This window comes from Oncorhynchus gorbuscha, linkage group LG14, assembly GCF_021184085.1.
Source record: "Oncorhynchus gorbuscha isolate QuinsamMale2020 ecotype Even-year linkage group LG14, OgorEven_v1.0, whole genome shotgun sequence".
Taxonomy (NCBI): domain Eukaryota; kingdom Metazoa; phylum Chordata; class Actinopteri; order Salmoniformes; family Salmonidae; genus Oncorhynchus; species Oncorhynchus gorbuscha.
Window position 1 is genome coordinate 57,153,790 of NC_060186.1, and position 27,218 is coordinate 57,181,007.

Below are 27,218 nucleotides of genomic sequence, written 5' to 3' on the forward strand. Positions count from 1 at the left end.
ACACATGGTTTGATACCATGGTTTGTTAGTGTAACACATGGTTTGATACCGTTAGTGTAACACATGGTTTGATGCCGTTAGTGTAACACATGGTTTGATACCGTTAGTGTAACATGGTTTGGTTTGATACCGTTAGTGTAACGGTTTGATACCGTTAGTGTAACACATGGTTTGATGTAACACATGGTTTGATAGTGTAACACATGGTTTAATACCGTTAGTGTAACACATGGTTTGATACCGTTAGTGTAACACATGGTTTGATACCGTTAGTGTAACACATGGTTTGATGCCGTTAGTGTAACACATGGTTTGATACCGTTAGTGTAACACATGGTTTGATACCGTTAGTGTAACACATGGTTTGATACCGTTAGTGTAACACATGGTTTGATGCTGTTAGTGTAACACATGGTTTGATACCGTTAGTGTAACACATGGTTTGATACCGTTAGTGTAACGGTTTGATACCGTTAGTGTAACACATGGTTTGATACCGTTAGTGTAACACATGGTTTGATACCGTTAGTGTAACACATGGTTTGATGCCGTTAGTGTAACACATGGTTTGATACCGTTAGTGTAACACATGGTTTGATACCGTTAGTGTAACGGTTTGATACCGTTAGTGTAACACATGGTTTGATACCGTTAGTGTAACACATGGTTTGATACCGTTAGTGTAACGGTTTGATACCATTAGTGTAACGGTTTGATACCGTTAGTGTAACACATGGTTTGATACCGTTAGTGTAACACATGGTTTGATACCGTTAGTGTAACGGTTTGATACCATTAGTGTAACGGTTTGATACCGTTAGTGTAACACATGGTTTGATACCGTTAGTGTAACGGTTTGATACCATTAGTGTAACGGTTTGATACCGTTAGTGTAACACATGGTTTGATGCCATTCCATTTGCTCTTGTTATGAGCCGTTCTCACCTTAGCAGCCTCCACTGATACATCCTTTTGACAAAAGGAACCATTGGCCTTTTCCCCTTTGAATGAAGTTTCTACCCAGAACTATCCATTCACTACATGAGAACGTGCTTTATAAGATGCAATGGGATGCAGGGCATTTTCATGGTTACAGAGAGGAAGAGAAACGGAAAGTGGGGAAAAATGGAAGAAGGGGGGATGAAGTTATTGATTCTTTTCATAAAATATAGCATGCATACCTCTAGGGTATTTTCTTACACAATAAGCTGAGATGAGCTGTCTTGGGCTACTGGATCGAAGACCCCCAAGCTAAGATTTGTGAGTCTGCATGTGTGCTCTTCTGCTTCCCTCCCCCTCTTCATCTTTTGTCCACATTTCCATTCCTCCCTCTCTTCCCACTCTTACCCTCTCATTTTCACTTCTCCGCCACATTCTCTCTTGTTCTCTCACTGTCTCCCTCGCTCTCAGTAATAGGTTTCTATGTAAAACTCAGGTCTGCATCATAGGGCTCACACTCACACTCCTAATGATGCACAATCCTAAGTATTCACACGGCAGTCACACATATTTCTCCCTTTGTAATGGGATTAACTTTTATATCAGGAGGAGGTTTTTGCCTGTCAGCGTTCATTTGTCTGTCTGTCTGTCTGTCTGTCTGTCTGTCTGTCTGTCTGTCTGTCTGTCTGTCTGTCTGTCTGTCTGTCTGTCTGTCTGTCTGTCTGTCTGTCTGTCTGTCTGTCTGTCTGTCTGTCTGTCTGTCTGTCTGTCTGTCTGTCTGTCTGTCTGTCTGTCTGTCTGTCTGTCTGTCTGTCTCTGTGTGTGTGTGTGTGTGTGTGAGACAGAGCGGTAAAGATGTTTTTCACACTCAACAGTTACCTGTGTGTATCAAGAATTGTCCACCACCCAAAGGACATCCAGCCAACTAGACACACCTGTGGGACGGATTGGAGTCCATATGGGCCAGCATCCCTGTAGAATGCTTTCAACACCTTGTCGTCTAGGGGTAGGCAGCCCCATTTCATGTTTTTGTCCTGGAACACCAGGTGTGTTGAATTTAGGTAATCACTGATAAATTAACTCAGTTGGTCAGGTGTGGTCCCTAGTTGGACCAAAATCCTGCAGTATCTACGGCACTCAAGGAACAGGGTTACCTGCCACTGTTATAGTCCATGCCCTGACGAATTAAGGCTGTTTTGAGGGCATAAGGAGACGCAACACAATATTAGCAAGGCGTTCCTAATGTTTTGTACACTCAGTGTAAAATGGTTAAGAAGATATACTGTACATCTGATCGAAAAGGTTGGTTTATTTTGAAGTGATCCGTTTTAGGTCGGTGTTGAATATGCAAGTTCGTGGTCGAATACTCTAGCAAACACTTTGCCTCACCCTGTTTGGGTATTTTATAAATGGTCACAACATGTTGTGCTGTGATTGGGTGAATTCACAGCTCCATTCCAGCTAACAATTCTAGGGAGAGAAAACGTTTTTGTAATGTACCCCTACTGTTTGAGAGTCCAGTTTTCCGTTAATATGGGGAACATTGTATGTTAGCAAAAACCTTTGGATGTTTTGGTGTTAAAGTTAGCAGAACATTGCCTTAATGTCAAGCAGAACTTCTCTATAACGTGGTTACAATGTTCTCAGAATATACAACATGAATGTTCTAGATGCGTTTTATGGGACGTTGCAAGAACATTCGTGTCCAGTTTTCTGAGGGTTAGGAGAATATTCCATCAACGTCCCACCAAACATGGTTGCTATGTTATCAGAATGTAAGATAGTAATGTTCTATACATGTTTAATAACATTTTTATGTATCATTTATCAGGACCTGCCTGATGGTCCCAAATAAATGTTATCCACAAAACATTTTTCATCACACCTTGTTGCTGTTACCCATCAAGGCCCTGATTGGTGAACCACTGATCCATTCACAACTATTTTTGCCTTTTGGCAAGAGATACTCATAATGCTTTTAACATAGTGTTTACAACTTAGATATTTGACACACATGATTTTTTTGCGTATGGTCATTTACACAGTAATTATTCTTCAACGTGTCCTCATCTGGGATTTGAACTCACAACCTCTTGGTACACAGTCTTCAGATCTTGTTGCCATGCCACCATGTCTGTGTCACTTTTGAGTTCATTTGACTATTCTACTACTGAAGTTCTACCAACACATTGACTGTAGTACTTGTAGAAATGTCTACAAGGCCCTCCCTTCGGATCACGACTCCATTTTGCTCCTCGCTTCTTATAGGCAGAAATTCAAACAGGAAGTACCTGTGCTAAGGTCTATTCAATGCTGGTCTAACCAATCAAAATCCATGCTTCAAGATTGTATTGATCACATGGACTGGGATATGTTCCTTGTAGTCTCTGAGAATAACATTGACGAATACATGGATACGGTGACTGAGTTCATCAGGAAGTGTATAGGATAGGATGTACCCATGTTGACTATTAAAACCTACCCAAACCAGAAATCATGGACTATGGCAGCATTCTCGTAAAACTGAAAGCGCGAACCACCACATTTAACCATGGCAAGGTGACTGGGAATTTGGCCAAATACAAACAGTGTAATTATTCCATCTGTAAGGCAATCAAACAGGCAAACAATGTAAGTACAGAGACAAAGTGGAGTCACAAGTCAATGGCTCAGACACAAGACGTGTGGCAGGGTCTACAGACAATCACTGACTACAAAGGGAAAATCAGCCACATCGTGGACACTGACGTCTTGCTTCCCGGACAAGCTAAACACCTTCTTCGCCCGCTTTCAGGATAACACAGTGCAACTGATGCCGCCCGCTACCAAGGACTGTGGGCTCTCCGTGGCCGATGTGAGTGAGTCATTTAAGCATGTTAACCCTCGCAAGGCTTCCACCCCAGACTATCAGCATTCATCATTCAACACCATAGTACCCTCCAAGCTCATCATTAAGCTCGGGGGCCCTGGGTATGAGCCCGTCCCTGTGCAGGGTAGCCTAGTGGTTAGAACATTGGACTAGTAACCAGAAGGTTGTAAGTTCAAATCCCTCAGCTGACAAGGTACAAATCTGTTGTTCTGCCCCTGAATAGACAGTGAATAGACCTACTGTTCTTAGGCCCTCATTGAAAATAAGAATTTGTTCTTAACTGACTTGCCTAGTTAAATAAAGGTAAAATAAAAACTCAAATAAAAACTGCGTTCTGCACTTCTTGACAGGCTGTGCCCAGGTGGTGAAGGTAGCAAACAACAACTCCACGTCTCTGATCCTCAACTCGGGGGTCCCACAAGGGTGCATGCTCAGCCCCCTCCTGTACTCCTTGTTCACCCACTGTGGGGCCACACATACCTCCAACTCAATCATCAAGATTGGAGACCACACAACAGTAGTAGGCCTGATTACCAACAAGAGAGTGGTGCTGGGCATATAACCTCTCACTCAATGTTAACAAAACAAGGGAGCTGATCATGGACTTCAGGAAACAACAGAGGGAGCACGCCCCTATCCACATTGACAGGACCGCAGTGGAGAAGGTGGAACACTTCAAGTTCCTCTGCGTACACATCACTGAAATGGTGCACCCACAAAGACAGTGTAGTGAAGAAGGCGCAACGATGCCTCTTCAACCTCAGGAAGCTGAATTTGTCTTGGTCCCTAAAACCCACAATTGAGAGCATCTTATCGGGCTGTATCACTGCCTGGTACCTCAACTGCAGGGCTCTCCAGAAGGTGGTGCAGTTTGCCCAACACATCACTGGGGACAAACTACCTGCCCTCCAGGACACCTCCAGCACCCGGTGTCACAGGAAGGCCAAAAGGATCATCAAGGACATTAACCAACCAAGCCACAGCCTGTTCACTCCGTTATCATCCAGAAGACAAGGTCAGTACAGGTGCATCAAAGCTGAGACTGAAAAACAGCTTCTATCTCAAGGCCATCAGACTGTTAAATAGCCATCACTAGCCAGCTTCCACCCGGTTACGCAACCCTGCACCTTAGAGGCTGCTGCCCTATATACATAGAAATCACTGGTCACTTTAATAATGGAACCACAGTAACTTTAATGATGCTTAAATAATGTTTACATACTGCTTTACTCATCTCATGTATATACTGTATTCTATTCTACTGTATTTTAGATCATTGCTCGATCTAATATTTATACATTCTTTTACTTTTAGATTTGTGTGTATTATTGAGAATTGTTAAATACTACTGCAATGTTGGAGCATTTAGCTACACCCACAATAACATTTGATAAATATGTGAATGTGACCAACAAAATTTGATTTGATTTGACACATGAATGTTCCTGCAACATTTACATTTAAAGCATCTAGAACATTAATAGAGAATGTTGCCGAAGGAGAAGGCTGCCGTTTTACGACCCCGTAACCAATTGTGCTATTGTGTATGTTCTTTTGCGTTATATGTCAATTATTTTGTACATAACGTTTCTGCCACTGTGTCTTATGACCGAAAAGAGCTACTGGATATCAGGACAGTGATTACTCACCCCGTACTGGAGGAATAGTTTTTCTTCAACGAGACAGACGGGAAGGATTTATTTCAGACACCCAACAAGACCCTAATCCCCGTCATTCATCGGAGAAAGATACAGAGGCATCGTGGACGAAGACCAGGGTCCCTTGTAAGGATCTGTCGCCGAGAGGGTAATCTGCCTAAACCATCAGTCCTATTAGCCAACGTACAATCTATCGATAATAAAATAGACGTACTACGATCACATACATTCTACCAACGGGCCATAAAAACTGTAATATCTTGTGTTTCACCGAGTCGTGGCTGAATGAAGACATGAATAACATACAGCTGGCTGGTTTAAATATTTTTCGGCAAGATAGAACAGCAGCTTCTGGTAAGACGGGGTGACAGTCTATGTGTATTTGTCAACTACAGCTGGTGTACAAATTCTAAGGATGTCTTGAAGTAGAGTATCTCATCATAAACTGTAGACCACACTATTTACCAAGAGAATTTTCATCTGTATTTTTCATAGCTGGCTATGTACCACCACTAACCAATGCTGGAACTAAAACCACACTCAATGAGCTGTATATGGCCATAAGCAAACAGGAAAATTCCTCATCCAGAGGTGGTGCTCCTATTTGCCGGGGACTTTAATGCAGGGAAACTCAAATCCATTTTATGTCATTTCTACCAGCATGTTAATGTGCAACCAGAGGGGAATAAAACTTTAGACCACCTTTACTCCAAACACAGAGACGCGTACAAAGCTCTCCCTCACCCTCCATTTGACAAATCTGACCATAATTCTATCCTCCGGATTCCTGCTTACAAGCAAAAACTAAAGCAGGAAGCACCAGTGACTCGGTCAATAAGAAAGTCGTCAGATGAAGCAGATGCTAAGCTACACAACTATTTTGCTAGCACAGACTGGAATATGTTCCGGGATTCTTCCGATGGCATTGAAGGCTACACCACATCAATCACTGGCTTCATCAATAAGTACATTGATGACGTTGTCCCCACAGTAACCGTACGTACATACCCCAACCAGAAGCCATGGATTACAGGCAACATCCGCACTGAGCTAAAGGGTAGAGCTGCCGCATTCAAGGAGCGGGACTCTAACCCGGAAGCTTGTAAAAAATCTCACTATTCCCTCCGACGAACCAACAAACAGGCAAAGCGTCAATACAGGACTAAGATTGAATCGTACTACAATGGCTTCATTGCTCGTCGGATGTGGCAGGGCTTGCAAACCATTACAGATAACAACTATTACAGAGCTGCCCAGTGACACGTGCCCACCAGACGAGCTAAACTACTTCTATGCTTGCTTCGAGGCAAGTCTCACTGAAATATGCATGAGAGCATCAGCTGTTCCAGACGACTGTGTGATCACGCTATCCGTAGCTGATGTGAGTAAGACCTTTAAACAGGTCAACATTCACAAGGCCGCAGTGTCAGACGGATTACCGGGACGTGTACTCTGAGCATGCGCTGACCAACTGTCAAGTGTCTTGTACTCCCTGTTCACTCATGACTGCATGGCCTGGCATGACTCCAACACCATCATCAAGTTTGCTGATGACACAACAGTGGCCTGATCACCAACAACGATGAGACGGCCTATAGGGAGAAGATCAGAGACCTGGCTGCGTGGTTCCAGGACAACAACCTCTCCCTCAACGTGATCAAGACAAAGGAGATAATTGTGGACTACAGGAAAAGGAGGACCGAGCACGCCCCCCTTTCTCATCGACGGGGCTGCAGTGGAGCAGGTTGAGAGCTTCAAGTTCCTTGGTGTCCACATCACCAACAAACTATCATGGTCCAAACACACTAAGACAGTTGTGAAGAGGGCACGACAAAGTCTATTCCCCCTCATGAGACTAAAAATATTTGGCATGGGTCCCCAGATCCTCAAAAGTTCTACAGCTGCACCATCGAGAGCATCCTGACTGGTTGCATCACTGCCTGATATGGCAACTGCTCTGCTTCCGACCGCAAGGCACTACAGAGGGTAGTGTGTACGACCCGGTACATCACTGAAGCCAAGCTTCCTGCCATCCAGGATCTCTACACCAGGCGGTGTCAGAGGAAGGCCCTCCAGCCACCCTCCCTAGTCGTAGACTGTTCTCTCTGCTACCGCACGGCAAGCAGTAACAGAGCGCCAAGTCTAGCTCCAAGATGCCTCTTAACAGCTTCCACTCCGAAGCCATAAGACTCCTGAACAGATAATCTAAGGGCTACCCAGACCCCTCTTTTTAGCTGCTGCTACTCTACCTACATGTACATATTACCTCAATTACCTTGACTAACTGGTGCCCCCGCACATTGACTCTGTACCGGTTCCCCCTGTATACAGCCTCGCTATTGTTATTTTTACTGCTGCTCTTTAATGATTTGTTATTTTTATTTTCTATTTTTTACTTATCTATTTTTTTTCTTAACCAACAATGCTTTAAGAAGTTTTTAAGGGCTTGTAAAGTAAGCATTTCACAGTAAGGTCTACACCTGTTGTATTCGGCGCATGTGACAAATAAAATTGATTTGATTAATACCTTATGTTCTGAGAACATTTGACATAAATAAAATGGTCTCTGGAAACATTCCTTGCACATCATGGAAACATGTCTGTGAAATGACCTAATGAGACTTAAGGAAATGTTCTCTAAAGTTCTGGGAACGTTTGTTAGCTGTGATCTTCCCATCTTGGTTCCCTTCCACATTTCAACATGCAGTGATTACCAGTGTACCACAGACACTTATGGTATAGGATACCTATAGTATAGCTTCTGAAAATATATATAGGAAGTATCTGTGACTGTGTATTGTGGTTTGGTGCAGTGATTTCCACACACATCACGTACCTCCTCCTTGGTTTTCTTGGAGATGACTCTGAACCAGTCTCCTATCATACTGAGCACGGCAGCAAAGTAGGCTAGACCAATCAGGATCCAGAACCACACCACAGGCTTGTAGTAGTCCAGATACTCTATCTCAGAACCACCTATTGGGAGGAGACACATATTTAATAAATACTACACAAGCTTTTAGTGATATCACACCTCTAGCCAGAGAGCAGAAAGAGAGCGAAAGAGAGAGAGGCTATGTCACACAGAATATTGATTATTGATCTTCTATTGTGAAGAAGGGTACAGCAATCCCATTTTGTCTCAGCAGATTAAGCACACGTCTGATTTCAAACAAACTCTTTCTAAGACACAGAAGGCGGGATAGCAGAGGAAGAACATACAACATAGTCAGAAAAGACAGCTCTTAAATACCCTTTTCAAGACCTTTTTCACCGGCCACAAAGTCACCGAAGCCGATGGTGGTGAGGGTGATGACCACAAAGTAGATGGACTCCAGCGTGCTCCAGCCCTCTATGTGTTTAAAGATGACCGCCGGCAACGCCACGAAGAGGACACAGCCAAACAGGATGAAGATCACGGTGGAGATCACCCTGATCTTGGTCTGGCTCACTTTCCACTTTTGAGGGAGAGACTGGGAGGCAGGGTAGAACAAATGAATAAAGAGATGGATAAAGACATGAATAAATAAACATGGCAATGGAACATGGGAAGACTGCAGAGGTTTGAAAGAGGGCCAACAAACAGGGAGCGGGGAAGAGGTGAAGAGGATACTAACAAAACAGTTGGATTATGATGGTGCTGCAGTGTATGTGTATGTGTTTGTGTGAGCATATTTTTTATACATTTAAAAAAGAAAAGGGCATATCTGTATCTACAGTATCTGTTTTTGAATGGCTGCAATTTGATTTCGGCATATTTTCTTTTAAATCAGCAGACGTCAACACTTAAGGTCTAAAAACAATCCTCAAATGAATGATGCGTGACATAATTAGGTAAGGAATTTAACATTTGAAAATCATTATAAAAACATCCAGGGCCTATTTTAACAAACCGAATGCAGTTCTTTAAATAGCCTGCCCCATATTTGCTAAATATGTTGAACATGTTTTCAGTCCACATTGTTCTTATTGCATTGCTTCAGTATGGAAATACATTGTTCAACATGGGCTATAGCCTTGACGCTGATATAGGGGCTAGGCCTACTGTAATTATCAGTTTAGACATAGACATGCCAAATGTCGTCAACAGGCATGATTCAATTCACTAGGCTATTGATGAAAAAAGACAATGTATAATTATTATCAAATTCTAATAAAATGAAACAACTTGTTTTAAATAGGCTGTGTCTAAATACAGTAACAGGCAGAAACAGATAGTAACAGGCAGTAACAGGCAGTAACAGGCACGATAATTGCTTCCCATGGGCATATAATACAGACAAGGCAACTTAGACTATGGAGGGTTTTATGCACATCCCAACTTTTCAAAGGAGCTGCATGAACAAAAATAATGTCCAATATAAAGAAAGAGTGGGAATGTCTGTTCACTCGTGATATTTGAATAAAATATTGGTTATAGGCTATAGATTAGGCAAAATCGATGCCATAACCAATTGCGTTACCGCAAAGACCAGCTTTTGGTGAGTCTTAATATCACCAGTAGCACTGCTTGAAATTGGTAGATGTATCTAAGGACACAGCTCAAATATTTCCGCCCTTCCCACCTCAGCTCAAACGAGCTGATATAAGACAGGTAAATTACCATCCCTGGCGCCAGGGCTGGAAAATAGCAAAGCTATTACATGTCAAAATGACCAAGGAGCGTGTATTTGACACTAGCACCGCCTTAACGCCAGCCGAAAATAGAGCCTTCAGTCTTTAACAAGGGCTTTCTCTAGTCACATCACAATGACATGTGTCATTTCCTTATGTTGGCCTTTTTCCTGGAATATATGTCCAGTGTTTTTAGAATGTCACAGACTCAGTGGGTCGGCCTATGAGATTTACTCATGTTCTTACAGATCAAGTCATGCTGTGCTCCATTGTATGCCATCAGGCTATACATTATTATTTTATTTTTGAACCTTTATTTAAGTAGGCAAGTCAGCTAAGAACAAATTCTTATTTACAATGACGGCCTACCCCGGCCAAACCCGGACGATGCTGGGCCAATTGTGCGCCACCCTATGAGACTCCCAATCACGGCCAGATGTGATACAGCCTGGAATCGAACCAGGGACAGTAATGACACCTCTTGCACTGAGATGCAGTGGAACACTGCGCTTACATCAGTAGGCTACATTGCAACACAAACAGCACAATCGCCGGACAAAGTTTAATTCAACTGTCTGTAGCACTAGCAAAACTTCTTAATACACTGAAGTGTACACTCCACGATAGAGTCCTTGGCCTTGTCCTTCCCGAGACAGTGGGTTACACAAGAATGAGAACAGGGACACTGGGACTGAAACTTAAAGAAGGGTCATCCTCAGATCAGCTCATCAGTGATGTGTTCCTCTGTGTTTTTCAGCACACAGCAGCTAGAGCCCAGAGAGAGAGAGAGGTCATAGTCAGGACTGAATTCAGCCTCGGACCCTGGCAATAAATATTGATACGGAGGGACTAATGATGATGAATAGACCAAAGCCGCTTGCCAAGCATAATATATATTTCACAGGTCAGCCATTTTTAAAACCCCTCAAGAGTCGATTGACGGGCCCACGCGTCACGTGATATAATTCTAAAACATTGAATAGCTCCTGTGCTTTTATGAGACTTACTGTTTCTCAGGGGGCAGCTGGTAGTTTAGCGGTTAAGAGGGTTGGGCCAGTAACTGGAAGATCGCTGGTTTGAAGCCTAAGCCAACTAGGTGAAAAATCTGTTGATGTGCCCTTGAGCAGGGCACTTAACCCTAGTCGCTCTGGATAAGATCGTATGTCAAGTGTAAAAAATGACTTGCAGTGGCTGTAGCTCAAGCCCCTCTTTCTGCCTATTCCATAACATTGGCTTGTGAAACAGGATCTGGACAAAGGAATTGTCTGTAAAACTCAAACCGTTTAAGCTAGCAACTCATACTACCCCATCTACGAAGAGGAGAATCTCACAAACTCCCACACGCTTTGGTACGTGGTATGCGTCCACGTACTAATTTCAAAGATCTCTTCTCACAAAACTGACTGTCCAGACTGAGCTACAATCTAATAAATCACCAACATCGACAGGTAAGACTTTAAAAAACATTATCTTCTCCTTTCCCCCTTCTGATGACCAGGTGGTGAATCGCATCTCTGCATGTCTGGCAGACATATCAGTGTGGATGACGGATCACCACCTCAAGCTGAACCTCGGCAAGACGGAGCTGCTCTTCCTCCCAGGGAAGGACTGCCCGTTCCATGATCTCGCCATCACGGTTGACAACTCCATTGTGTCCTCCTCCCAGAGCGCTAAGAACCTTGGCGTGATCCTGGATAACACCCTGTCGTTCTCAACTAACATCAAGGCAGTGGCCCGTTCCTGTAGGTTCATGCTCTACAACATCCACAGAGTACGACCCTGCCTCACACAGGAAGCGGCGCAGGTCCTAATCCAGGCACTTGTCATCTCCCGTCTGGATTACTGCAACTCGCTGTTGGCTGGGCTCCCTGCCTGTGCCATTAAACCCCTTCAACTCATCCAGAACGCCGCAGCCCGTCTGGTGTTCAACCTTCCCAAGTTCTCTCACGTCACCCCGCTCCTCCGTTCTCTCCACTGGCTTCCAGTGAAAGCTCGCATCCGCTACAAGACCATGGTGCTTGCCTACGGAGCTGTGAGGGGAACGGCACCTCAGTACCTCCAGGCTCTGATCAGGCCCTACACCCAAACAAGGGCACTGCGTTCATCCACCTCTGGCCTGCTCGCCTCCCTACCACTGAGGAAGTACAGCTCCCGCTCAGCCCAGTCAAAACTGTTCGCTGCTCTGGCCCCCCAATGGTGGAACAAACTCCCTCACGACGCCAGGACAGCGGAGTCAATCACCACCTTCCGGAGACACCTGAAACCCCACCTCTTTAAGGAATACCTAGGATAGGATAAGTAATCCCTCTCACCCCCCTTTAAGATCTAGATGCACTATTGTAAAGTGACTGTTCCACTGGATGTCATAAGGTGAATGCACCAATTTGTAAGTCGCTCTGGATAAGAGTGTCTGCTAAATGACTTAAATGTAAATGTAATGTAACTCACTTGTTTGCCATTCGACACACACAAGCATTAGGGGAGTTGTTAGAAGGTGACCCAGTACCACACTGTAAAAACGTCACAAAAGTGAATAGGGTGTAAAAAGTGCCAAATCGTAAAACTTAAATTAATAGCCTGGGTGTTAATTTGCTTGAATCACTGAACAACACAGGCGCATAATAGAGACGGGCATCTATTTCCTTAATGCAAGCAGCTTTTGCTGATTTTAATTCTCTTCCAGCATTTTAATAAATGTCTTAATTTCCTGCACTAATATGTTAACATTTACACACTGTGTCATGTTTCTTTTGTCTTAGTATGCCTCTATTTTGGAGAATAAAAAAAACTTTATTATTATAATTATTCTCCACTTTGACTGTGCATTTTCGATAGTTTTTACCTTTGACAGTAGAGGGCGATCAGACAATATCTGGAAGTCTGTTTTGGACTATTTTTGTGCTTATCAGTTAGCTGTAAGCAGCCAATGGCGAGCAGATTCTTTACTGAATTATGTAATGTAACAAATCAAACATTAAACTTCGTAAAGAATTCATGGTAACCTCGTTAACAATTCATTTAGACTCAGCATTTACGTGATGAAAGTCATGCCATTGCCCTATTTGAGACTGTGTTCAATTGAAGTTTCACGCTAACCAAAGTGACTTAGTATTGGTCTATATGTTGTCTTATATCTCCTAGATATAGGACAGACACTTCAAAACCTTATTCCTTGTGATTTAGTTTTTGACTGTCTGTTTTGCCATTTATGAATTCGTTATTGAAATCTATGCAGCCGACTCAATCACTTTTTATAGCTACTGTTTACAGGCATCCTGGGCCATATACAGCGTTCCTCATTGAGTTCCCTGAATTCCTATCGGACCTTGTAGTCATAGCAGATAATATTCTAATCTTTGGTGACTTTAATATTCACGTGGAAAAGACCACAGACCCACTCCAAAAGGCTTTCGGAGCCATCATCGACTCAGTGGGTTTTGTCCAACCTGTTTCTGGACCCACTCACTGTCACAGTCATACTCTGGACCTAGTTTTGTCCCATGGAATAAATGTTGTGGATCTTAATGTTTTTCCTCATAATCCTGGACTATCAGACCACCATTTTATTACGTTTGCAATTGCAACAAATAATCTGCTCAGACCCCAACCAAGGAACATCAAAAGTCGTGCTATAAATTCACAGACAACACAAAGATTCCTTGATGTCCATCCAGATTCCCTCTGTCTACCCAAGGACGCCAAAGGACAAAAATCAGTTAACCACCTAACTGAGGAACTCAATTTAACCTTGCGCAATACCCTAGATGCAGTTGCACCCCTAAAAACTAAAAACATTTCTCATAAGAAACTAGCTCCCTGGTACACAGAAAATACCCGAGCTCTGAAGCAAGCTTCCAGAAAATTGGAACGGAAATGGCGCCACACCAAACTGGAATTCTTCCGACTAGCTTGGAAAGACAGTACCGTGCAGTACCGAAGAGCCTTTACTGCTGCTCGATCATCCTATTTTTCTAACTTAATTGAGGAAAATAAGAACAATCCAAAATTCCTTTTTGATACTGTCGCAAAGCTAACTAAAAAGCAGCATTCCCCAAGAGAGGATGGCTTTCACTTCAGCAGTGATAAATTCATGAACTTCTTTGAGGAAAAGATCATGATTATTAGAAAGCAAATTATGGACTCCTCTTTAAATCTGCGTATTCCTTCAAAGCTCAGTTGTCCTGAGTCTGCACAACTTTGCCAGGACCTAGGATCAAGAGAGACGCTCAAGTGTTTTAGTACTATATCTCTTGACACAATGATGAAAATAATCATGGCCTCTAAACCTTCAAGCTGCATACTGGACCCTATTCCAACTAAACTACTGAAAGAGCTGCTTCCTGTGCTTGGCCCTCCTATGTTGAACATAATAAACGGCTCTCTATCCACCGGATGTGTACCAAACTCAATAAAAGTGGCAGTAATAAAGCCTCTCTTGAAAAAGCCAAAACTTGACCCAGAAAATATAAAAAACTATCGGCCTATATCGAATCTTCCATTCCTCTCAAAATGTATTGAAAAGGCTGTTGCGCAGCAACTCACTGCCTTCCTGAAGACAAACAATGTATACAAAATCCTTCAAAGTTGTATTCCCCATCATAGTGCTGAGACTGCACGTGAAGGTGGTAAATAACGTTTTAATGGCATCAGACCGAGGCTCCGCATCTGTCCTCGTGCTCCTAGACCTTAGTGCCGCTTTTGATACCATCGATCACCACATTCTTTTGGAGAGATTGGAAACCCAAATTGGTCTACACGGACAAGTTCTGGCCTGAAAGATATCAGTTTCTCTCTGTGAATGGTTTGTCCTCTGACAAATCAACTGTAAGTTTCGGTGTTCCTCAAGGTTCCGTTTTAGGACCACTATTGTTTTCACTATATATTTGACCTCTTAGGGATGTTATTCGAAAACATAATGTTAACCTTCACTGCTATGCGGATGACACACAGCTGTACATTTCAATGAAACATGGTGAAGCCCCAAAATTGCCCTCGCTAGAAGCATGTGTTTCAGACATAAGGAAGTGAATGGACGCAAACTTTCTATTTTTAAACACGGACAAAACAGAGATGCTTGTTCTAGGTCCCAAGAAACAAAGAGATCTTCTGTTGAATCTGACAATTAATCTTTTAATGGTTGTACAGTCGTCTCAAATAAAACTGTGAAGGACCTCGGCGTTACTTTGGACCCCGATCTCTCTTTTGGAGAACATATCAAGATATCGGATAAAGCACTAAATAAACTTCAGTTAGTGCTAAATACGGCTGCTAGAATCCTGACTAGAACCAAAAAATGTGATCATATTACTCCAGTGCTAGCCTACCTACACTGGCTTCCTGTCAAGGCAAGGGCTGATTTCAAGGTTTTACTGCTAACCTACAAAGCATTACATGGGCTTGCTCCTACCTATCTCTCTGATTTGGTCCTGCCGTACATACCAACACGTACGCTACGGTCACAAGACGCAGGCCTCCTAATTGTTCCCAGAATTTCTAAGCAAACAGCTGGAGGCAGGGCTTTCTCCTATAGAGCTAAATTTTTATGGAATGGTCTGACTACCCATGTGAGAGACGCAAACTCGGTCTCAACCTTTAAGTCTTTACTGAAGACTCATCTCTTCATTGGGTCATATGATTGAGTGTAGTCTGGCCCAGGAGTGGGAAGGTGAACGGAAAGGCTCTGGAGCAACGAACAGCCCTTGCTTTCTCTGACTGGCCGGTTCCGTTCTTTCCACTGGGATTCTCTGCCTCTAACCCTATTACAGGGGCTGAGTCACTGGCTTACTGGGCTCTTTCATACCGTCCCTGGGAGGGGTGCGTCACTTGAGTGGGTTGAGTCACTGATGTGATCTTCCTGTCTGGGTTGCCCCCCCCCCCCCCCTTTGGGTTGTCCCGTGGCGGAGATCTTTGTGGGCTATACTCGGCCTTGTCTCAGGATGGTAAGTTTGTGGTTGAAGATATCCCTCTAGTGGTGTGAGGGCTGTGCTTTGGCAAAGTGGGTGGGGTTATATCCTTCCTGTTTGGCCCTGTCTGGGGGTGTCCTCAGATGGGGCCACAGTGTCTCCTGACCCCTCCTGTCTCAGCCTCCAGTATTTATGCTGCAGTAGTTTATGTGTCGGGGGGGCTAGGGTCAGTTTGTTATATCTGGGGTACTTCTCCTGTCCTATTCGGTGTCCTGTGTGAATTTAAGTGTGCTCTCTCTAATTCTCTCTTTCTTTCTTTCTCTCTCTCGGAGGACCTGAGCCCTAGGACCATGCCTCAGGACTACCTGACATGATGACTCCTTGCTGTCCCCAGTCCACCTGGCCGTGCTGCTGCGCCAGTTTCAACTGTTCTGCCTGTGATTATTATCATTTGACCGTGCTGGTCATTTATGAACATTTGAACATCTTGGCCATGTTCTGTTATAATCTCCACCCGGCACAGCCAGAAGAGGACTGGCCACCCCACATAGCCTGGTTCCTCTCTAGGTTTCTTCCTAGGTTTTGGCCTTTCTAGGGAGTTTTTCCTAGCCACCGTGCTTCTACACCTGCATTGCTTCCTGTTTGGGGTTTTAGGCTGGGTTTCTGTACAGCACTTTGAGATATCAGCTGATGTACGAAGGGCTATATAAATACATTTGATTTGATTTGATTTGAATGGGTTTATATGGACCATAGCAGTAAAGACCAAATTCAATAATTTATCAAATAATAAATAAATACATGTTTTTATACCTACATGGGTCCTAGAATTAAAATAGCTAAATGACCCATGGTTAGCTTAGTAGTTATCGCGAACGAAGAGCTTAGACTCACAGTGGCTCTCCTGCTGGATGATGTAGTACCGTACTACTCTGTTGCTCCCTATGGGCCACACTAGCAGAGAAACACATCAATCAAAGCTCATCTTATAGAGCCTTCAATTACATAATTAAAGAGAGCGGTCTATTAGATGGCTACTGTAACTAATAAACAAAGAAGCTATAGGCCCAGCCCGGGGAAAATATAGCAAAACACTATTAGTCAGTCAATGTAATAGTTCCAACAAGGACAGAGAAATCATCAAACAGTCATAGTGGCTGTCTCAGTGAGTTCTGTGTTGGCTGGTGCCTCACTACGGCGTGTTTGATAGCCCAGGTTTACATGCCGCTCCTTGTGGCTGGTTTTGGATTGGTGCGGCTCACTGTACCTCGTTGTGAGTCGTTGTAGGTGGCCAGGGAGGGGAAGATGAATGACTCACTATAACACTGTGCTCTTGTTCCGTTTATAGAGTACGTGTCTTCCTGGCTGAGAAATGGTCCTCTCTAATCACACGGTGTGTGTGTGCAGTGAACAGTAAGAGCAGAGTAGTTTGGTGATAGGTCTCCTCCAGTGAGGGAACGACTCTCCTTGCTGGCATTAATACTGGCTGTACATGTTTGCTACAGCAACACAGCCAAGCTCTTCTTTTGACACTTGTAGTATTGCTGTTAATATTCAGTCCAGAGGAAGAGATACTACATGTATGGGGGAAAAAATCCATATCCTTATGTGAGCTTGGTAACCACTCAAATAGTCTGTATTGTAAGTGTGGTCTCCAGAAGCCATTGTCATGGCAACCTAAATAATGCATTTTTCTTTTATCAGCTCAAGAACACGCAGCTCAGTGATGGACAGCAATGGTCAAACTACTTCTGCATTGAAAATCTCCTTATGCATTGGAAATTAACTGAGGGGGTGTAGAAGCTGGTTAGGTAAAAACGAATACTCAACCACTAGTGTGTGTGTATGGACAAAGAACTCTTATTTTCATGTCATCCAACAAATGTAAATGCCTGGAATTTGCTAAAATGGCATTGGCACTTGGATTGGATCCAGTGCTATGGTCAGATGACATGTTAATATAACTCTTTGGCCACGCACACCAGTGGTGAGTTTGGCGTCGAAATAAGGATGCATAAGAAGAAAAGAACCCTATACCTACTGTAAAATAGGATGGTGGATTTTTGATGTTAAGGGGCTATTTTGCTTCCACTGGTCCTAAGGCCGTTGTTAAGGTCAACAGCATCATAAACTTTATCCAACACCAGGACATTTTTTACTAAAACCTGGTTTCCTCTGCCAATAACATTTTGCAATGACCATCTCAGTCTCTGGACTGGAACCCCATTGAAAACCTGTGGTATGAATTGAAGAGTGGAGTCCATAAGAGCAGAAAAAGGATATCAAGGATCTGAAAATATTCTGTATGGAGGAATGGTCAAGATCCCTCCCAATGTGTTCTCTAATCTCATAAAACATTTTAGAAAAAGGCTCAGTGCTGTTATCCTCGCAAGGTGAGTTATTGAAAAGTATTGAAAACAGGTTGCCAATAATTTTTACATATGCATCTTTTTGAGAGAAAAAAATACTACGAAATCTCTTTTTCTGAGCAATTGCATTAGAATACAATAATGTAATTTTCAAAAAACATTAAGCATACAATATAGCTTAGAATCTGTATTACTTGTTTTACACAATATTCTTTGCTCATCTTTATTAAGGATGCCAATAATTTTGGACCTGACTGTAGGAAACGTTTAAAACTCACCCCAACTATCTTCTCCACTCTGTTGATGCCTTTCCCAAAGATGGTCCCAAGCTGGTCTCCAACACCAGCCAACAGGAAGCCAAAAAGGGGGATTCCCAGGAGGGCATAGATGATACAGAAGATACGTCCCCCCTCCGTGTGGGGAGCGATGTTCCCAAAGCCTAGAGAGAGGAGCGATCATAAACCCACACCCACACACAAACACACAGGAAGAGGTTAACCAGACTAGGGGTTCCCAAACTCTTTTTGTTTTTTGCCCTCACACTACAAAGCTGATGAAAATAATCAAAGCTTGATGATGGGTTGGGTGTTTGAATCAGCTGTGCAGTGTGTAGGGGCCAGGACAGAGTTGGGGCCAGGACAGAATTGGGGCCAGGACAGAGTAGGGGCCAGGACAGAGTTGGGGCCAGGACAGAGTTGGGGCCAGGACAGAGTTGGGGCCAGGACAGAGTTGGGGCCAGGACAGAGTAGGGGCCAGGACAGAGTAGGGGCCAGGACAGAGTTGGGGCCAGGACAGAGTAGAGGCCAGGACAGAGTAGGGGCCAGGACAGAGTTGGGGCCAGGACTGAGTAGGGGCCAGGACAGAGTAGGGGCCAGGACAGAGTAGGGGCCAGGACAGAGTTGGGGCCAGGACAGAGTTGGGGCCAGGACAGAGTTTGGGAAACCTTGAATTGGACAATGGATTCTCAGCTCCATGCAGTCCTGGGCACCGGCAGCAGGTTTTTATATTCCAGACAATTATTCTCATTACCAAGACTGAACCAAATGGGACCTAGTGAATGACCTGCAGAGAGCTGGGACCAAAGTAACAAAGCCTACCATCAGTAACACACTACGCCGCCAGGGACTCAAATCCTGCAGTGCCAGGCGTGTCCCCTTGCTTAAGCCAGTACATGTCCAGGCCCGTCTGAAGTTTGCTAGAGAGCATTTGGATGATCCAGAAGAAGATTGGGAGAATGTCATATGGTCAGATGAAACCAAAATAGAACTTTTTGGTAAAAACTCAACTCGTCGTGTTTTGAGGACAAAGAATGCTGAGTTGCATCCAAAGAACACCATACCTACTGTGAAGCATGGGGGTGGAAACATCATGCTTTGGGGCTGTTTTTCTGCAAAGGGACAAGGACGACTGATCCGTGTAAAGGAAATAATAAATAATGATCCGTGGCTGGGTCTTTCAGCATGACAATGATCCCAAACACACCGCCTGGGCATCGAAGGAGTGGCTTCATAAGAAGCATTTCAAGGTCCCGGAGTGGCCTAGCCAGTCTCCAGATCTCAACCCCATAGAAAATCTTTGGAGGGAGTTGCCCAGCAATAGCCCCAAAACATCACTGCTCTAGAGGAGATCTGCATGGAGGAATGGGCCAAAATACCAGCAACAGTGTGTGAAAACGTTTGACATCTGTCATTGCCAACAAAGGGTATATAACAAAGTATTGATATAAACTTTTGTTATTGACCAAATACTTATTTTCCACCATAATTTGCAAATAAATTCATTAAAAATCCTACAATGTGATTTTCTGATTTTTTTTTCTAATTTTGTCTGTCATAGTTGAAGTGTACCTATGATGAAAATTACAGGCCTCTCTCATCTTTTTAAGTGGGAGAACTTGCACAATTGGTGGCTGACTAAATACTACCCCCCCCCCAATGTATATGAAGTATTCCAAGAAACAATTTAAATGAACTATTCAGATCTTGTCGTATGACCTACTGAGGATTGAATTGAGTTTATTTCAGTTAATTGGTTTCCCTTAACCAAGAGGAGCTACTAATTAATATATTCTATATTTGCTGCTCAGCTGGGGTGAAATTCAGCACACACAGTGATTCTATAGGATAGACCTGAAGAAAAACGGATTAAAATACACACTGAGTGTACAAAACGCTCTGTGACCAGGTGAAGACTGATCAAGTGAATCTAGCTGAAAGCTATGATCTCTTATTGATGTCACTTGTTAAATCCCCTTCAATCAGTGTAGATATAAGGGAGACCAGTTAAATCATTATTTTAGAGACAATTGAGACAGATTGTGTATGTGTGCCATTCAGAGGGTGAATGTGCCAGGCGCATTGGTTGGAGTGTTTCAAGAACTGCAACGATGCGGGGTTTTTCACACTCAACAGTTTCCTGTGTGTATCAAGAATGGTCCACAACCCAAAGGACAACCAGCCTACTTGACACAACTGTGGGAAGCATTGGAGTCAACATGGGCCTGCTTTCCTGCGGAACGCATCGAAACCTTGTGGAGTTCATGCCCTGACGAATTGAGGCTGTTCTGAGAGCAAAGGTGGGTGCAACTCAATAATAGCAAGGTGTTCCTAATGTTTTGTACACTCAGTGTAAATCTGTCAATTAAGATTCCATTAAAATACTCCTTTTAGGGGGACATCAGGTGATGACTAAACGACCGTCCTGTCTGACCCTTCAATTTTCGGATGAGGAAAATATCTTGAAAGAATCATGACTAGCTAATAATCCAAGCATGCTTTTTGAGTGCTCCAGTGCCTTGACTTAAAAACATCCATGTTTTAATATCTCATTCAAGCAATTGCAACAGGAACTGTGTGATTTAGGATGTGAAGACAAAGCAGATCATGATCATGTCAACTGAAAGCTGCAGCATTAACCAGTCTGAGAGAATGAATGAGTAGAGGGAGTTCTACACTAACTGGCTTAGAGGGGTAGAGAGAGCCTAATCACAAGGATCAACAAGCCAGTGCCACATCTATAATACACACACACCCTCCTCTCACCTCCAGGAGCTCACACTGCAGACCTGTGCATTACACACACACACACACACACACACACACACACACACACACACACACACACACACACACACACACACACACACACACACACACACACACACACACACACACACACACACACACACACACACACACACACACCTTTTTTTCTCCCCAATTCAATGGTATCTAATTGGTAGTTACAGTCTTGTCTCACCGCTGCAACTCCTCAGCAGAGTCCGTACGGTCGAGAGCCATGCATCCTATGAAACACAACCCAAACAAGTTACACTGCTTCATGACACAATGCCCACTTAACACGGAAGCCGGAAGCCACACCACTGTGTCAGAGGAAACACCGTACACCTGGCGTGTCAGCGTGCACTGAGCCCAGCCCACCACAGGAGTCGCTGGTGCACAGTGGGACAAGGACATCCCTGCCGGCCAAACCCTCCCCTATCCCGGACGACACTGGGCCAATTGTGCACCGCCCCATGGGTCTCCCGGTCACGGCCGGATGCAACAAATCCTGGACTCGAACCCAGGAAATCAGGTGGCACAGGTAGCACTGTGATGCAGTGTCTTATACCGCTGCGCCACTCGGAAGGCTCTACAGGCACACACTTAACCAATTAGGCTGCACTACTGTATTCAGTGTGGTGAATGATCCCCATTGAAAATCCACCATCTAATTGCAGCAAGAAATGCATATATCAGGCAAAGGCCATTATGATTCCCATTCAAAAAACCCTTAGCACTAAACAAATTGAACACTCATTCACAAATCCCTTCATGTACTACAACAGCGCCATTCAAAATCCCTTTGGTCTGAAACAGCTTATAGTAATTACAAAAATCTGAACGACACATTAACACTATCATTCAAAGCACAGAATCACTCTCCTCATTAAATACTGTAAGTAGAGTCAGTGGATGTAACCAAATCTAAATCCAATTGCCATTGGAATTTCAATAGATATTAAAGGAACTACTGTATATTTATACAATATATATATATTTTTTATTACACCACTTTACATTAAAAGGAGTAGATTTCCCAAAAGCCAAACCCCCTTTAGGCTACATGCAACTGAGCCAATTCCATCAGCCAATTCCACCTGTTTAGACTGTAGACTCCTGAGTCAGGACAGGACAAAATCAAAAATCAAATTTTATTTGTCACATACACATGGTTAGCAGATGTTAATGCGAGTGTAGCGAAATGCTTGTGCTTCTAGTTCCGACAATGCAGTGATAACCAACAAGTAATCTAACTAACAATTCCAAAACTACTGTCTTATACACAGTGTAAGGGGATAAGGAATATGTACATAAGGATATATGAATGAGTGATGGTACAGAGCAGCATACAGTAGATGGTATCGAGTACAGTATATACATATGAGATGAGTGTGTAGACAAAGTAAACAAAGTGGCATAGTTAAAGTGGCTAGTGATACATGTATTACATAAGGATGCAGTCGATGATGTAGAGTACAGTATATACATATGTGTATGAGATGAATAATGTAGGGTAAGTAACATTATATAAGGTAGCATTGTTTAAAGTGGCTAGTGATATATTTACATCATTTCCCATCAATTCCCATTATTAAAGTGGCTGGAGTTGGGTCAGTGTCAATGACAGTGTGTTGGCAGCAGCCACTCAATGTTAGTGGTGGCTGTTTAACAGTCTGATGGCCTTGAGATAGAAGCTGTTTTTCAGTCTCTCGGTCCCAGCTTTGATGCACCTGTACTGACCTCGCCTTCTGGATGATAGCGGGGTGAACAGTGGTTCACGTGGCAGTGGTTCGCGTGGTTGATGTCCTTGATGATCTTTATGGCCTTCCTGTAACATCGGGTGGTGTAGGTGTCCTGGAGGGCAGGTAGTTTGCCCCCGGTGATGCGTTGTGCAGTCCTCACTACCCTCTGGAGAGCCTTACGGTTGAGGGCGGAGCAGTTGCCGTACCAGGCGGTGATACAGCCCGCCAGGATGCTCTCGATTGTGCATCTGTAGAAGTTTGTGAGTGCTTTTGGTGACAAGCCGAATTTCTTCAGCCTCCTGAGGTTGAAGAGGCGCTGCTGCGCCTTCTTCACGACGCTGTCAGTGTGAGTGGACCAATTCAGTTTGTCTGTGATGTGTATGCCGAGGAACTTAAAACTAGCTACCCTCTCCACTACTGTTCCATCGATGTGGATAGGGGTGTTCCCTCTGCTGTTTCCTGAAGTCCACAATCATCTCCTTAGTTTTGTTGACGTTGAGTGTGAGGTTATTTTCCTGACACCACACTCCGAGGGCCCTCACCTCCTCCCTGTAGGCCGTCTCGTCGTTGTTGGTAATCAAGCCTACCACTGTTGTGTCGTCTGCAAACTTGATGATTGAGTTGGAGGCGTGCGTGGCCACGCAGTCGTGGGTGAACAGGGAGTACAGGAGAGGGCTCAGAACGCACCCTTGTGGGGCCCCCGTGTTGAGGATCAGCGGGGAGGAGATGTTGTTGCCTACCCTCACCACCTGGGGGCGGCCCGACGGGAAGTCCAGTACCCAGTTGCACAGGGCGGGGTCGAGACCCAGGGTCTCGAGCTTGATGACGAGCTTGGAGGGTACTATGGTGTTGAATGCCGAGCTGTAGTCGATGAACAGCATTCTCACATAGGTATTCCTCTTGTCCAGGTGGGTTAGGGCAGTGTGCAGTGTGGTTGAGATTGCATCGTCTGTGGACCTATTTGGGCGGTAAGCAAATTGGAGTGGGTCTAGGGTGTCAGGTAGGGTGGAGGTGATATGGTCCTTGACTAGTCTCTCAAAGCACTTCATGATGACGGAAGTGAGTGCTACGGGGCGGTAGTCGTTTAGCTCAGTTACCTTAGCTTTCTTGGGAACAGGAACAATGGTGGCCCTCTTGAAGCATGTGGGAACAGCAGACTGGTATAGGGATTGATTGAATATGTCCGTAAACACACTGGCCAGCTGGTCTGCGCATGCTCTGAGGGCGCGGCTGGGGATGCCGTCTGGGCCTGCAGCCTTGCGAGGGTTAACACGTTTAAATGTCTTACTCACCTCGGCTGCAGTGAAGGAGAGACCGCATGTTTTTGTTGCAGGCCGTGTCAGTGGCACTGTATTGTCCTCAAAGCGGGCAAAAAAGTTATTTAGTCTGCCTGGGAGCAAGACATCCTGGTCCGTGACTGGGCTGGGTTTCTTCTTGTAGTCCGTGATTGACTGTAGACCCTGCCACATGCCTCTTGTGTCTGAGCCATTGAATTGAGATTCCACTTTGTCTCTGTACTGACGCTTAGCTTGTTTAATAGCCTTGCGGAGGGAATAGCTGCATTGTTTATATTCGGACATGTTACCAGACACCTTGCCCTGATTAAAAGCAGTGGTTCGCGCTGACAGTTTCACGCGAATGCTGCCATCAATCCACGGTTTCTGGTTTGGGAATGTTTGTATCGTTGCTATGGGAATGACATCTTCGACGCACGTTCTAATGAACTCGCACACCAAATCAGCGTATTCGTCAATATTTCCATCTGACGCAATACGAAACATGTCCCAGTCCACGTGATGGAAGCAGTCTTGGAGTGTAGAGTCAGCTTGGTCTGACCAGCGTTGGACAGACCTCAGCGTGGGAACCTCTTGTTTTAGCTTCTGCCTGTAGGCAGGGATCAGCAAAATGTCGTGGTCAGCTTTCCCGAAAGGGGGGCGGGGCAGGGCCTTATATGCGTCGCGGAAGTTAGAATAACAATGATCCAATGTTTTACCACCCCTGGTTGCGCAATCGATATGCTGATAAAATTTAGGGAGTCTTGTTTTCAGATTAGCTTTGTTAAAATCCCCAGCTACAATGAATGCAGCCTCCGGATAAATGGTTTCCAGTTTGCAAAGAGTTAAATAAAGTTCGTTCAGAGCCATCGATGTGTCTGCTTGGGGGGGGGATATATACGGCTGTGATTATAATCGAAGAGAATTCTCTTGGAAGATAATGCGGTCCACATTTGATTGTAAGGAATTCTAAATCAGGTGAACAGAAGGATTTGAGTTCCTGTATGTTTCCTTCATCACACCATGTCCCGTTAGTCATGAGGCATACGCCCCCGCCACTCTTCTTACCAGAGAGATGTATGTTTCTGTCGGCGCGATGCGTGGAGAAACCCGTTGGCTGCACTGCCCTGGATAGCGTCTTCCCAGTAAGCCATGTTTCCGTGAAGCAGAGAACGTTGCAGTCTCTGATGTCCCTCTGGAATGCCACCCTTGCTCGGATTTCGTCAACCTTGTTGTCGAGAGACTGGACATTGGCAAGAAGAATGCTGGGAAGTGGTGCGCGATGTGCCCTGTTTCGGAGTCTGACCAGAACACCGCCTCGTTTCCCTCTTTTTCGGAGTCGTTTTTTTGGGTTGCTGCATGCGATCCATTCCGTTGTCCTGTTTGTAAGGCAGAACACAGGATCCGCGTCGCGGAAAACATATTCTTGGTCGTACTGATGGTGAGTTGACGCTGATCTTATATTCAGTCGTTCTTCTCGACTGTATGTAATGAAACCTAAGATGACCTGGGGTACTAATGTAAGAAATAACACGTAAAAAAAACAAAAAACTGCATAGTTTCCTAGGAACGCGAAGCGAGGCGGCCATCTCAGTCGGCGCCGGAAGTTAAGAAACAGGAAGGGCCTGCAGGGTGGAGTCACTTCCTGACAGACAGTCACATGCCACACACACACCAATCACGCCTCATTAATTGCTGCACTCAAACAATCAGAACTCAACAGGACACAACATTAGTCATTACACCCCATGCATGTGGTGAGGAGGATAGATATTCCTCTCGCTTTTTAACTTCATGTCTTATTATTTATTTATTTGAGACAGATGCCAATCAGATGCCAATCAGCACTGTCTGGCATGTTGAATGAAATAACCAATAGACGTGTTGTATCATTGCACTTGCTGACACTTCCTGTTCTCAGCATCAGCAAAATCTCTGGTTAAGATTTCCTCTGGCTGAATGAATCTAACGTGACACACACAGAGAGAGATACACAGAGAGAGATACACAGAGAGAGATACACAGAGAGAGATACACAGAGAGAGAGATACACAGAGAGAGATACACACAGAGAGAGAGAGAGAAAGACAGAGAGAGACACAGAGAGAGAGAGAGAGAGATACACAGAGAGAGACACACAGAGAGAGATACACAGAGAGAGACAGAGAGAGATACACAGAGAGAGACACACAGAGAGAGAGAGAGAGAGATACACAGAGAGAGACACAGAGAGAGAGAGAGAGAGAGATACACAGAGAGAGACACACAGAGAGAGATACACAGAGAGAGACAGAGAGAGATACACAGAGAGAGACACAGAGAGAGATACACAGAGAGAGACAGAGAGAGATACACAGAGAGAGACACACAGAGAGAGAGAGAGAGAGATACACAGAGAGAGACACAGAGAGAGAGAGAGAGATACACAGAGAGAGACACACAGAGAGAGATACACAGAGAGAGACAGAGAGAGATACACAGAGAGAGACACAGAGAGAGAGAGAGAGAGATACACAGAGAGAGACACACAGAGAGAGATACACAGAGAGAGACAGAGAGATACACAGAGAGAGACACACAGAGAGAGAGAGAGAGAGATACACCGAGAGAGACACACACAGAGAGATACACAGAGAGAGAGAGAGAGAAAGACAGAGAGAGACCGAGAGAGAGCGAGAAAGAGAGAGAGAGAAGCCCATTTCCAGGGTCAGTAGCTATTGTCATTACTCAGGAGAGAGGGCTCCTTTCATGGGATGAAAGAGAGGACTACATGGGCAGAGAGTGGAGG

At 44.3% G+C, this 27,218-nt stretch overlaps 1 protein-coding gene across 2 annotated transcripts in view; it reads right to left on the reverse strand.

Annotated features, from left to right (window-relative positions):
* The window catches only part of LOC123995682 (potassium channel subfamily K member 2-like), an 89,505-nt gene that overhangs the window by 32,582 nt on the left and 29,705 nt on the right, over nt 1–27,218 (reverse strand). The window contains exons 4-6 of one of the 2 annotated variants that reach the window (XM_046299342.1): nt 18,631–18,791; nt 8,732–8,939; nt 8,303–8,442 (exon numbers count right to left, since the gene is read on the reverse strand). In XM_046299342.1, the coding sequence (XP_046155298.1) occupies nt 8,303–8,442; nt 8,732–8,939; nt 18,631–18,791 (509 nt within the window). Of the gene's footprint in view, nt 1–8,302; nt 8,443–8,719; nt 8,940–18,630; nt 18,792–27,218 lie in introns of both variants that reach the window. The other variant, XM_046299341.1, reaches the window with a different exon arrangement.